At 49.1% G+C, this 13,780-nt stretch overlaps 1 protein-coding gene across 2 annotated transcripts in view; it reads right to left on the bottom strand.

Annotated features, from left to right (window-relative positions):
- Positions 1–13,780, bottom strand: part of MTOR (mechanistic target of rapamycin kinase) — a 109,382-nt gene that overhangs the window by 62,492 nt on the left and 33,110 nt on the right. For both annotated transcript variants that reach the window (XM_063145475.1, XM_063145476.1), the window contains 8 exons: positions 12,352–12,519; positions 10,954–11,066; positions 9,865–10,027; positions 9,358–9,450; positions 8,646–8,792; positions 6,412–6,554; positions 3,107–3,269; positions 1,616–1,761 (listed from right to left, as the gene is read on the bottom strand). In XM_063145475.1, coding sequence (XP_063001545.1) covers positions 1,616–1,761; positions 3,107–3,269; positions 6,412–6,554; positions 8,646–8,792; positions 9,358–9,450; positions 9,865–10,027; positions 10,954–11,066; positions 12,352–12,519 — 1,136 coding nt within the window. The remainder of the gene's footprint in view (positions 1–1,615; positions 1,762–3,106; positions 3,270–6,411; positions 6,555–8,645; positions 8,793–9,357; positions 9,451–9,864; positions 10,028–10,953; positions 11,067–12,351; positions 12,520–13,780) is intronic.

Raw genomic sequence — 13,780 nt, 5'->3', positions numbered from 1 at the left:
TTTGCTCCCCCCCCTCCCAGGTCTGCACCGCTGCTTTAAACCAATTCAGCACAACAATGTCAGCTTTGTCCTCCATTTCCGCCATTGCACGTTAAGCACCAATCCAAAAATAAACATCCGAAAGAGTCATTTATACAGAAAGTTAGAGCAATTTTCATGCTTCTCCACCCGCACTCCAGTTCAAACGCGGAAAGTCAGCGTTCTCGGGGGCACCAACGTCACCCACATTTGCACATCACACTGGTCTCGAGACACTGTCATCCACGTAAAAAACACGTTCCCAACTCGCGGGCAGAGGCAACTTCAGAATGAGAATAGGGGAGGGCATGTTCCCAGTCAGCTGAAACGCATGTTCAGCAGAATCCGTTGGGGGACTGCAGTGCCAGCTCCAGGTTTTGGAGGGCCCTTGGGCAGGAAGCCCCTCCACGGACCCCCCTCCTATAGCGAGTTCAACGTCTGGCCACCATTCCCACCAGCTGCCATTGCTCCTTCTTCCCTTCCTCATCATGGCTCCCACTTGCTTGCTTGGCAGGCAGAGAGCCGGGGAGCAAGGAGGCCGCGGTGTCTCCTGCTCCACACCACCGCTGCGGCCTGGGCCAGAGTGAGCAACAGCGAACATGCAGGTTGCAATGGGGAAGAGGAGGAGAAACTCCAGGGGGCTCTCGCCAGTGGCCCCCTGCTGTGCTGCGGGCCCTTGGCCTGTGCCCCATCATGCCGGCCCTGATTGTTACCATTTGCTTGCTTGGCAGGCAAAGAGCCAGTGAGCGAGTCAGCAGTGGCGTCTCCTGCTCCTCTTTCTCACCACGACTTGCCCGGGCCAGAGTGAGAGTTAAGAACATCAGAAGAACCCTGCTGGATCAGACCGAGGGACCATCTAGCTCAGCACTCTGTTCACACAGTGGGCGACCAGCCATCAGCCAGGGACCAACAAAGCAGGACATGGTGCAACAGCACCCTCCCACCCATGTTCCCCAGCGACTGGTGTATACAGGCATACTACCTCGGATACTGGAGGTAGCATAAAGCCATCAGGGCTAGTAGCCCTTGATAGCCTTCTCCTCCAGGAATTGATCCAACCCCTTTTTAAAGCCATCCAAATTGGTGGCCAGAAGTTCCAGAATTTAACTGTGCACTGTGTGAAGAAGTCCTTCCTTTTATTTGTCCTGAATCTCTCACATCAGCTTCATGGGATAATGACCCCACTGGGTTCTAGTATTATGGGAGAGGGAGAAAGATGTCTCCCTCTTCACGTTCTCCACACCAGGCATCATTGTGTATATCTCTATCACGTCTCCCCTTAGCCTCCTTTTCGTTGAGTGAACTAGAAGTTTGCAATGGTGAAGAGGAGGTGCCATTCCACTGAGATCTTGTTAGTGGGTCCCTGTTGGACTGCGGGGCCCACTGATGCCAGCCCTCACGGGCTTTGTGACTGGGTCTTGCTGGCTTGTGGCATCCCGGGGATAAAATAGCACCACCGGCCTTCCCCAACACTTCCAAGCACTTGGCCACGCAGGCAGGATCACAAAAAGCCAAGATACGCACTTTAATTGAGTGCTTCTCTCTGACTGCTAGGCACTGCTATATGACCACGGACGTTCAGAGCCACTGGCCCTACCTGATGAGAGACTCCAGGATTGCTGGCGTTGGGCCCTTCTGGAATTCCAGCTCTTTGTAGTGCAGGGCCTTGGCGTACGCCCGGCATTTGGCGGCTCGCTCCCCCAGCAAGACGATGCCGTTATCGTCCCCTAACGGCAACGGTCCCTGCAGGAGAGAAAGCCGGACCGAGGGTCAGGAGTTGGGCGGAGAGTCAATAAGCCACCCAGGTGGAAATACAAGGAGCAGGTCCTGCAGGGTTTATCCAGCATCAATCACTTTCCAGGGGTGAGATTCAAGCAATACATAGGCAGGAGAAACAGGACTGGAAGGCACAAGAGCAGCCCTCTTCACCCACTCATAGCAGGTTGATTGCATAACGTATAGAGCCAGGGCTGACCATAGACTCATAGAATAGCAGAGTTGGAAGGGGCCTACAAGGCCATCCAGTCCAACCCCCTGCTCAAAGCAGGAATCCACCCTAAAGCATCCCTGACAGATGGTTGTCCAGCTGCCTCTTGAAGGCCTCTAGTGTGGGAGAGCCCACCACCTCCATAGGTAATTGGTTCCATTGTCATACTGTTCTAACAGTCAGGACGTTTTTCCTGATGTCTAGCCAGAATCTGGCTTCCTGTCACTTGAGCCCATTATTCCTTGACCAGCCCTCTGGGATTATCGAGAAGAGATCCTGGCCCTCCTCTGTGTGACAACCTTTCAAGTATTTGAAGAGTGCTATCATGTCTCCCTTCAATCTTCTCTTCTCCAGACCCCTGATCATCCATATTGCCCTCCTCTGAACACGCTCCAGCTTGTCTGCGTCCTTCTTGAATTGTGGAGCCCAGAACTGGACGCAATACTCTAGATGAGGCCTAACCGGGGCCGAATAGAGAAGAACCAGTACCTCACGCGATTTGGAAGCTCTACTTCTATTAATGCCCTCTCCACTCTGATTTAGGATTCCCAGGTTACTAGAACGGCAGGCTGGGAAGTAATTAGATTCGTCATTAATCATTAGAACACAGGAACATAGGGAGCTGTCTTCTACCAGATCAGAGTATTTGGCCATTACTGTTTACTCTGAGAGTCTCAGGCAGAAAATGGTCTTTCCTCATACCTGATCCCTGCTCATTTTAACTGGAGATGCTATAGTTTGAACCTGTACCTGAACCTGTACCTGGAGTAGGAGCTGTAAGGTGGAGTTACAAACCTTCCCGAAAAGATGCAGCCCCCCCCTCCCTCCCACCCCATTCTCCTCTGGGAAAGAGAGCCACACTGCGGACTCAACCCAGTAGCTCTGTGAAGAGCAGAACACTCCCTCCCCAGCTGGATCCACCCGAGGAGGCCTTTTCCCAAGGCCACAGGCAATTAACACAGGGATATAAGGGCAGCCAGGCTAGTAAAATTGGGGACGAGTAACTTCCATGCATTGGTTTCTGAGGCTGGTGTGTAAAGCCTGTCTCTCTCGCTCCCTCCTTTGCCCTCCTGAAAGAGGGCGTCCTTCAACGGCCGTTACCTTGTCACTGTGCTCCATGAACTCGGCCAAATTCAGCAGGGTCTGGGTGACCTCCGCGATATCCTGAGACGTCAGCGCCAACTCAATGCTGCGGATGAGCTCGTCCTGCTGGTCTTCGTTGAGTTCGGACCAACACGAAACAAAGGCTGCGTTGAAGAGATCTCTGTGGGGCAGGGAGGGAACATAAGAACATCAGAAGAGCCCTGCTGGATTAGACCCAGGGTCCATCCAGTCCAGCACTCTGTTCACACAGTGGCCAACCAGCCCTCGGCCAGGGATGAACAAGCAGGACATGGTGCAGCAACACCCTCCCTGCCCATGTTCCCCAGCAACTGGTGCACGCAGGCTGACTGCCTTGAATACTGGAGACAGCACACAACCATCAGGGCTAGTAGCCATGGATAGCCTCCTCCTACAGGAGTTGATCCAACCCCCTTTTAAAGCCATCCAGATTGGTGGTCATCACTACATCCCGTGGTAGTGAGTTCCATAGCTTAACTATGCACTGTGTGAAGAAGTCCTTCCTTTTATTTGTCGTGGATCTCCCACCAATCAGTTTCATGGGAGGACTCCCTTTGGGTTCTGGTATTTTGAGAGAGGGATATAAATGTCTCTCTATCCACATTCTCCATACCATGCAGAATTTTATTTATTACATTTATATACCGCCCCATAGCCGAAGCTCTCTGGGCGGTTTACAAAAGTTAAAAACAGTTAAACATTAAAAAAGTATACAAAATTTAAAAACCACCAGAAAACATAAAAACAGTATAAAAACAACAGTATTCATTTAAAAACAACAATTTTGTCCGCCTCTATCATGTCTCCCCTCGGCCTCCTCTTCTCCAAGGCTAAACAATCCCAGTTGATGTAACCTTCCCTCATAGGGGAGATGCTCCAGCCCCTTAATCATTTTAGTTGCCCTTTTCTGCACTTTTTCCAACTCTATAATATCTTTTTTTAGGTGTGGAAGGGGGAGAGAACAATCTAGTAGTGAACAAGCACCTATAAAACTGTTTTTCCCTGTGTCCCAACCTAGCCATGGGAGGAGTGAGGAATGATCAGAGAGGGTCCTTGGACCAATCCACACAGGAGTCCATGAATGTGTAGTCAGACAGCTGTCTGGCCACCATGGGAACAAAGTCCTGGACTAGATGGACCCTTGGTCTGATCCAGCCTCAGGGCACTCCTGATGTGGAATGGCCTGCCGGGAGAGATTCATCAACTTAATAGTCTTGCCGAGTTTAAGAAAGCCATAAAGACTGATCTCTTCCGGCAGGCCTACCTAGACGTTTTTTAACATGTTATTTTAATATTGTATCAGTTTTATATGTTTTTATCCAGTTTTATGCATTTTATTTTCACAATAAAATAAATAAAATAAATAAATAAAATGAATTATTGTGATTTTGTATTTAACGTTGTTTCCCACCTCGTCCGACCCAGAGGGAGAGGCGGGTAAGAAATAAATATTCTATTCTCCTTAAAATATGGGTGGCTTCTTATCTTAAATAATAATTGACTATGTCAATTTCATCTGGATCTGAATGCTAAATCCCAGAAATGTTGGAAGCCTTAGTTCAATGAACCACAGGGTGGCTTAGACATTTCGGAGTCTTCCAAAACTCTGTTTTGCTCCTCCAGTCTTATCGGCCACACACATGCAGTTACAGCATTCATTGTGTAACAGCTTTCGTGCCCCTTCTGTACAAAACAGCTGCTTGGTTGTTTTTTAAAAAAACACTTCCAACTCTCTTAAGCACTAGAGGAATAAAACCAGAGAGAAAGAGTCTGTTAGCTCTACAGAAAAAGACTACAATGAGATCTGGGAGGGCAGACTTCAGCCTCGTGGGGATCTACTTCATGGATGTATGGGTGTTTTTACTTCAACTCCAACATCCACCAACTGGAACCAGAAACAAAATGCGAGCTGAAGGGGCAAAGCCAATTACCCCCATGCGATGCATGCTGGGACGACCTGCGCCCACAAAACCAAATCTACATCTGACATACTACAGATCAGGGATTCTAACCGTCAAATTTAGGAAAAATGGCTTTGGTTAAATGAACTGGGAGTTGGGCGACCCGGAAATCTGCCGATAGATCCAGATCTACATTTTGCTCACCCGATCTAAAACATATGAAAGGGGAAGATTAGGGCTGCCTTTCCAGTAACAGCAGTGTGTTTCTCACCTAATACAAAACCTACGGAACTCACTAGCACATGATGCTCTTGCGACAGCCACTAGCTTAAATAAAGCGACCCTGGATCAATATCAGTCAGTCCACACCTCACCCTCTCGCCATCTTGGGGAAGGAAATTGTTACTGACTGGTGTTATTTACGAACATTTGATATTTTGCACGTTTTGTAGGCGTACCATTTCTTTATTTTTATTTTGGGTAGTTGGAAGAGCAGATCGGAACTGCCTCAAGATGATAAAAAAAACACCCATTAATAAGTGAAGCTCTTTGGACATTTTCAGGCTTTTTTCAGAGATCAGCCTCTCAAGGCTGAGACAAGCAGATAAAATCAACAGCTTTATTTGTAAAGCCTTATTGGTTGAGAAGAGTTGCCCACATCAGGAATAAAGAAACATGGCACACCTGGCTATTCTTTCTTAGTCCCATTTCATAGCTCTTCGATGCGCATGCACATATGTGTTCAGAGGTGCACATGTATTTTCTCTCTCACACACACATACAAACGGGAGCCTGAATTAAAACCAAAAGACTCACAGGAGGCTCCAGTCATTTCTGGCACCAATACTTAGCGGCTTGCTACAATTCCTACGGGGGCCAGCCATTCCCCCCAAACGTTGATGGCGCTTTTCAGGTTGTACCGCCAAAGTTCGACCGAGCAAAGTAGCTCTGTTTACCCCGCTGGGGGGAAAAAAATCCAGCAGGTTGCTGGCACTCCACAGAAATCACGGGACAGCTAAGCTCTGCTCGCTTGAATAGGAGCAAAAGCACTGTGGTCTGTTTATTTCACCAAGAGGCGCCTTTTCTTGGAGACACAATGCCCCTGCAAACGAATTTCAATCTATTTTTTCCCCAGCGCTGCGCCTCGTTTGCTGTCACATGCTGGAAATAGCAGCAGGCATTTTAAAAGTTTGATCTTTCCTGTCTCGACTCTAAGAAACACACCTCAAGAAGATGCCAGTCTCGGGTGGAGGGAAGCTGGCTATAAAATCAGGATTTCCAAATGCTTTTATTTGCCCCTGGACAGTAAATGAAATGCCTTCCACGTTTTTATGGTATTTGGCGACAGCCGGCACGGTTCAGTGAGGCAGGAACAGACATTACCTGGCCATGGGGTTGTACGCCTGGGCCAAGGCCCAGCACGAGCGCAGGGAGGGCGACGAGGAATCTTTCAGCAGCTCCAAGCTCAGCCGCCTCAGCCACTCCAGCCAGTCGTCTTTGGAAACTCTCCGCGCTGCTCCCCAGGCCTGAAGCACAAAGGACACTTTCATGCGCTACGGAAGTCAGCTGCAGAACAGGGCAACACTATTCTTCAACTGTTAAGGTTCTCAAACCAGACAAAACAAGGGAGTTATAGGCCAACAAACCACAGAAGTTCATAAGTACCGGACTGGAGGCGGTCTCATTTCCCCTGGTACAAGTTAAAGAGCACATGTTCCGAATGCAGACGGTCCTGGGTTCGATCCCTGGTATTTTCCATGTAAAGAAGGATCGGGTCGCAGGGGATGAGACCAACCAACCTGATTTGTACGATTACAACTCCCAACAGGGTCAACGGTCTGGAATCCTGGGAGTTAGTCCAAAACATCAGGAGGGCATCAGATGGGAGAAGGCTGGGGCAGACCTCTGCTCAGGGCCCCGGAGAGCAGCTGCCAAGGCAAGTCGCCCAGGGGTGTTGGACCACTTTCGGCCAGAGAGCTGGATTTAGTTTCAGAGAAGCTCTCAGGGGTCGCCTTCAAGGGGGTGGATGCATGTGGTAGGGAATGAGCATCATGGTGAGACCGCCAGTACCTCATAGCTTTTGGGGGGGAAACAACCCAGTAGTCAAAAAGCATCCGTGCCAAGTTTCGGCAAAGGGTCGGCTCCTACACCTTTAACAGTTCAGTCAGAAGACTGAATCGCAAACACAGGCCCCCCTCCTTCTGGATCTAGACGAGGGATACACACTTTGATCATGCCCACTTGACGTAATTGCATTAATACCCGGCTCGGAACGGTCGGAGGAGGAAATGTTATGCACAACATAAAACTCCCCCGAAACTAGTAATTTTCCTGGCTGGTGGCCCTAGAGCCCAGGAGGGCTGCTGCCTGTTGTACAGGAAGAGGCAAGTGGGGTGGGGGAGTGGGGCGCTTTGGACGTAAGCTTGTTTTGCAGGCTCTGAATGGCTGACAGGCACCAGTTCCCACAAAGCCGGAGGTCCCGAATTCTTTTAGCCTGCTCACATGTGCCTGTGCAGCAGTGGATTTCCCATCATGCTATGGTAACGGCCCAGCTGAACACATGGACTGATTTCATTTTTGTGCCCGAAGCGCTGCGAACACTCAACTCTTTCGCAGTTGGTCTGCAGCGGCCCATTCACACACGCGAGAAGGCGCCGCTTCATGCCTGCCTCACCGAGCAACAAGGGTGTACGTGTGGACCAGCCGCTAAGGGCACAACTCCGCAGTGGGAAGGCTGGGGATTTTCTCTTGAGAAGATACTGGGAATGTCCTTCTTGACTCTTCCCAGCGTCAGCACTCCCAAGACCATCCCTAACGCTCCGGTCGACGGCTACCAAAGCTAGGAAAGGCTTTTACCTCTTTCTTTACAGGAGGAGTAATGCTTTACTCTCGACCTACAGAGCAATACTCTGGCCTAGAGGAAGGAAAGGTTCTGGAATGGGCCTTATTATACTTACGGAAGCTTTTCTTTTTAAAACTTTCTGAGTTCAGAAGATTCAATGTGACAAATGTACAGTAACTTACATTGACCTGCTTCATGTATCACAGCTAACATAGGTTTAAACAAGCCCTCTGTAGCCATGATGGGCCAGAAGCAAGCAAGCATACTGGCTCCGGGTTACCTGCCCACTCCCACTGAGTTGATGAACCCAAGGACTTAAACAAATCCAGCAGGTTTAGTGACCCCATCCCAAACCATTAGTTGTTGATAATGAAGTGGCAGCAAGCGAGTGTGCTGGTTCCTAACTGCTCCTTCAAGGGGAAAAACAAGCCAGACTTGTAACCCATGGTCTGGTTCTTGGGTTTCAAGTCTGGGTTGTTCCTCCCACAACAACCTACAATTCCGGGTTCGGGTGTCACCAGAAACAACCCAAGGAGCATTGTTTAATTCGGCGGGCACGGTCAGGAGCCAGCACGCCACGTGTTCCTACTTCATTCACGACAGCCCATGGTTAACCAACCGTGGGTTGCTCGCGATGTGCGAACTGGGCCATTAAGTCTGCTGGATCAAGGAAAGCTGGCCTTGGAATTTCTGATGCCACAGACTCCCTTTTGAAAACCACCCGTCACCCTCGTGGTGTGCAGGGCGTCTTTGCGCCACGCCGCCCCACGCCTACCTTCTGCAAGTTGATGGTGCTGACGTGCAGTTTCTTCATGGGGCCGGTTTCCACGGGGCCACTGGCCAGAGCTTCTCCTTGGCTGCTCCTTTGCACACGGTGCTGATAGATCAGGGGGTCTTCTTCTTCGTCCGCAAGAGTGTAGCCCTAATTCAGAGGAGAGCTCCCATTAGCCCAAGCTGCATCCGGCCAGACGGGTTTTGGTTAACACGGCCAAATCCAATCTTGGGGAAGCTTGTGGGCCCAGCGTTCCAGTGGTGGAAGGGGCCAAAAATACAAAAAATAGACCGGCATGTTGTAGTGTAAACTCCGAAGTCTTAGGAGAGCCATTTCCACCTTTCAGAACGGGGAGAAAAGCCAGGAAGCCACCCAATGATCAGTGATTTGGATGAAAGGGGTGGGGCCACAGGAAGGGGCGTGGCCATCTGGGACCTCGGGCAAGCCGGATTGGGCTCCCGGGCCTGCGGTTCCCCACCCCTGCTGTAAATCAGAGACTCAAAGTGGATGCATTGCATCCCCGTTTGTACCAATGGGTGGGCAAAGGAGTAAAGGAAAAGGAAGATAACTTGCTCTGCCCACAGACCCATAACCACGAGAGAACACTCCCAGGTTAAACTGAACCATAGGCCCACAGATAAACTGAAGGCAAAGTGTACAGGTCTCTCAAACGAATCCCCTCGCCCTCCTATTCAACGTCTTCAAATAGGCTGACCTTCACAATCCTGCAGATGAGGATGTCATACCGCTGGTGGTTTATCCGGTGACGGACCAACACCTTGTTCACCATTGGGATAAAGATTTGGTACTGCAGGTGGAGGAAAGGAAGTTCGCATCATCAAGATACACAAACACAATTATTTATTTATTTATTTATTTATTGCATTTTTATACCGCCCAATAGCTGAAGCTCTCTGGGCGGCTCACAATCTTCTAACCAAACAAGGAACTGTTTGGAAAGGCATATATTACTCTAGGGAAAAGGTACAAATTAAAGCAGAGATAGGCAACTTGTAAGCCTGGAGGGCCACATCTCCCATCATGCCTCAGCACTGGTTATGCTGGCTGGGGCTGATGAGAGTTGTTGGCCAAAACATCTGGAAGGCCACAAGTCGTCCACCCCTGAATTAAAGGAAGACAGGTTTTTAGTAAATACCTACACAGAACCAACCAACTCACTCTGGGATTTCACTCCAGAAACACGAGGTTTTTTCCCCCCTACCTTCTTCCCTAACTGGAAGACCAGTGACGAGAGTGTGTCCATGGCCGTTGTCCGGAGCTCTGGGCTCTGATCGAGAGTTCGTACTATGGGGTGGATAATCCGCGAGGCATAATCTGTGAAATCCAGAGACTCTGTCAAGCGATCCACAGTTTCTAAGGCAGCTCTAAAGTTAGACGGAGGAGGGAAAAAACGAAGCATTGTGATTTCACTAATATAAAATGAGAGGATGACTCGCTGTAAAGACGCATACGGACTATGCAAAAAGCCCATTAAATGAACTTAAGGAGGTAAGCCCTTTTAGGGGGGAAATGCAAACATTTGAGTAGTACCAATCACAGATATTGATTTTCCATCCCCAGGAAAGGTGGGGGCAGTGTGGAATTTCATTTCATTCACTTGTATTCATGCCTAGCGAAGGTACAAAGACGGTGGAATGAAGGATCGCTCTCCTCTTCGAAGAGGGGCACGTACCACCGCTTCTCTTTGCCTGTTTATTTATTTATTAAATTTATATACCACCCCATAGCCGAAGCTCTCTGGGCGGTTTACAAAAGTTAAAAACAAGTTAGCAATCATTATGAGTGAACAGCGCAGGAGTGCGACATTTGTGCTCAAGTTACAGGAAGCCGGATTCCAGCTGGACATCAATAAAAACTTCCTGACTGTTAGAGCGGTACAACAATGGAACCCATGACATAGGGAGACCATGGGCTCTCCCACACTGGAGGCCTTCAAGAGGCAGCTGGACAACCATCAGTCAGGGATGCTTTAGGGTGGATTCCTGCATCGAGCAGGGGGTTGGACTCGATGGCCTTAGAGGCCCCTTCCAACTCTACTATTCTATGGTTCTATAATTTATGCACCCATAACCCCCAGCACTGGTTCGCTTTCCATACAAGACAACAACTTCAATAATAAAAGAAAAAGAATCACTGTTTTCCCATTTGGTGGGTGGAAAGAGCGCGTGGAGGGGGAGCGGAATTGTTGAGAGCGCAGCCCGTATGTAAAACGGTGAGGTCACTAAGGAACACACGCAGAGGCTTGCCCGTGACGGGACAGAGGAGTACGCGGAAGAGACCCGAGGCTTACTTGCGGGCCATCACTGGGGCATCTGGGGCATCGAAGAGCTTTACAATGGGAGGTAGTAATAAATGCAGGTAGTCATCCAGATTGGCTCCAAACAGCTGGATGGCGTTCAACAGCTGTAAACGGAAAGAAAGCTCAATACAAACAAGGTCCAACATTCAAACTGTCGCTTTATATATTTAATTATTGTTTATGATATTTATATCCCACCTTTTTTCCTCCAAGCAACCCAAGGTGGCATACATGAGCCGCCGCCTCTCCATTTTATCCTAACAACAACCCTGTGAGGTAGAGTCTGTGACCGACCCAAAGTGACCCAAGTGAGCTTCCATGGCCAAGTGGGGGACTAGAACCCGGATCCCCCGACTCCAAGTCCAATACTCTAGCCACTACACTACACTGGCTCTCTTTAACTATGAGTGTGCTTTAAAAAGAGAAAAACACCTCTGTTCTTAATCTTTTTATTCAAATGAACGTTGAACAGATCCAATTCTCCACCCCCATGCCTTTCTGGGGGGAAACTGGGATAACTTCACACCACTGAACACAGTAGCAATTGTGGCAAACAGCTTTCAGCAAGTAAGTTTTGTGAGAGGAGTAAATGAGTAAAGCACAGTAACGAAGACAAACTTTCTGGGATATCCAAATGAATTCTGGGGAGGTGGGGGAGTGCATTTTTAAATGGAGGTCTCCATAAAGATGCCCAGACAGCTTTGGCTATGGGGCAGTATAAAAATGTAATAGATGAAATGACGGACCAGGACCCCAATTCCTCATCCTCAGAGGATCCCGATCCCTTGCTCTATGAGGCAACTAATGGTTCAGGGAGATCGCTTGGCCATGGAAAAGCGTCACGAAGCTTCCACCTCCCCAGGACAGAGTTTGCCAGAAAGAGCCCAGGACTCAGCTTCCCAGCGTCCCAGGCCATGAGAATATAGCCTACCCCAGCCACTCCCAAATCGGCACAGCCTGATATTTTAACAGGCAAGGGCCCTTTAAGAGACCAAGCCCCAGGGCCAACTAGTCTAAATGCGGCTAAACTCATATTTAAGGCTCAGTCTTGCTCTACGACTCGTTGGAGTGGCATGCAGACAACCCTCTCTGGCTTCCAGCCCTACTCAGAGCTCTCAGTGGTGCTGATCTCTTTTTGTCTTGCTTCCCTGAGAAACCTAACCCCTGCTCCAGATCTGAGCCACAGCAGAACCCTGCAATCCCAAATTACATCCCAGAGCATTTTCAGAACCCAGTCTGAAAGGGTACAGAAGCAGATCATCAATTGAACTGCCCACCAAACTTACCACCTTGGCTTTAGCGCTGCTGCGTGATGTCCGAAAATGCACCCACATGTGACATGTACAACTAATCCCAAGGACCACTCTGCACACGCAACACCATGCTCACCTTGATAGAGACGCCACGGGTGCTGCTGCTGTCATGCATGAAGACTCGTAGCATGTGAGGGATGAGCTGGGGAAGGTAGAGCTTGAACTCCCCACCCAAGGCCACGACAATTTGCTCAATGAGAAGGATAATGGTGCTCTGTATTGAGTTGTTTACAACCCAGAAGTCCTGGAGGGAGGCAGAGAAAGGGGAAATCTGAGCCAACAAAGGGGTCTCTTTAATTTAATCTCAGCACAGCAGGACAGATTAGGGAGGTTTCAGGAGACTCCGAGCCCTCCAATGTTTAAATCCCACGAGTTGCTCTGAGAAAGATGAACTTCCAGCGAGCCCTAGAAGTGCATCTATGTCTGATGCAAACACCCCTAGTTTCAAAGAACTAAAGAGTCTTACGCCCCCTTCAAGACTAACACGTTGATTTTGTTACGAGCTTTTGCGGACACTGTCCACTCTCAACAGATGCATGGTTTCAAACGGTACTGCAGAGTGGCAAAGGAAAACCTCTCTTGGAATCATTGCCTGGGCTGCATTTCCCTGGTTTACAGCTAAAGATTTCCCTTTGATCTTGGGAGTTTCAAGGAAATGAACCTCTACGCCACCTTGGAATACAATCTTTCCTCTCACCTCACATAGTTTCATAAAGAAGGGTTGCCTGTTATGCAGACACCAGGCAGACTGCCAGAAGGACCTGGACGGATTATCCCTTCCAAGAGGGAACAAACACCAGTGCGTGGGCCTACAGCACCCCAATTTCCCTTTTCAGTGCAGAGCACGTAAAAATAGCTAAGTTTAACTCCTTATGGAAGTCAGCCTTCACCTTCCGATGCATCTTAATCAGATCAAAGGGAATCTGGACCCAACAATCCATGGAAAAATGCCTTAATAAATTTGTTCCAGATTAATGCTTCTCTCATAAACTTTGAAGGTTGTGTGTATATAGAGGGAAATATATATTGGGGGAGAGCAGGGGAATGTGGAGTCACACCGTCTTCAGCCTCAGCTCTCTCATTTGTGAAGTGACATTTCATCGTGAAATGACACGAATTATGGGTAGTCCAGTCAACCGGCATCTCCCACCACTGAGGCTATGATACACAGCTGAGTGATGGAGCAAATGCTACACAGGTAGATTGCAGGATCTCAGAAAGCAGGGCTGGGAAACAGGAACCTCGAGGAATGGCTGCCAGGGCAGGTAATAGTGGGCAAGGTGGGTTAATTGTCTGCCTAACTCAGTATGAGGAAGCGCCTTATGGATACTGGGCTCCCTGGGAAGCGTCTTTTTAGAAAAAGCAAGGAGCTCAAGGCTAGCATCATGCAGCTGGAGATCATCTAAGTCCATCCCACTGCTCAACGTGGGCTCTGCAAGGCAGGATGCAATTATAGCATCCCTGACAGATGACTGCTGAGCTTCTGCTTAAACACCCCCAACGAA

This window comes from Elgaria multicarinata, chromosome 20, assembly GCF_023053635.1.
Source record: "Elgaria multicarinata webbii isolate HBS135686 ecotype San Diego chromosome 20, rElgMul1.1.pri, whole genome shotgun sequence".
NCBI lineage: Eukaryota > Metazoa > Chordata > Lepidosauria > Squamata > Anguidae > Elgaria > Elgaria multicarinata.
This window is presented reverse-complemented; position numbering and strand designations above follow the sequence as displayed.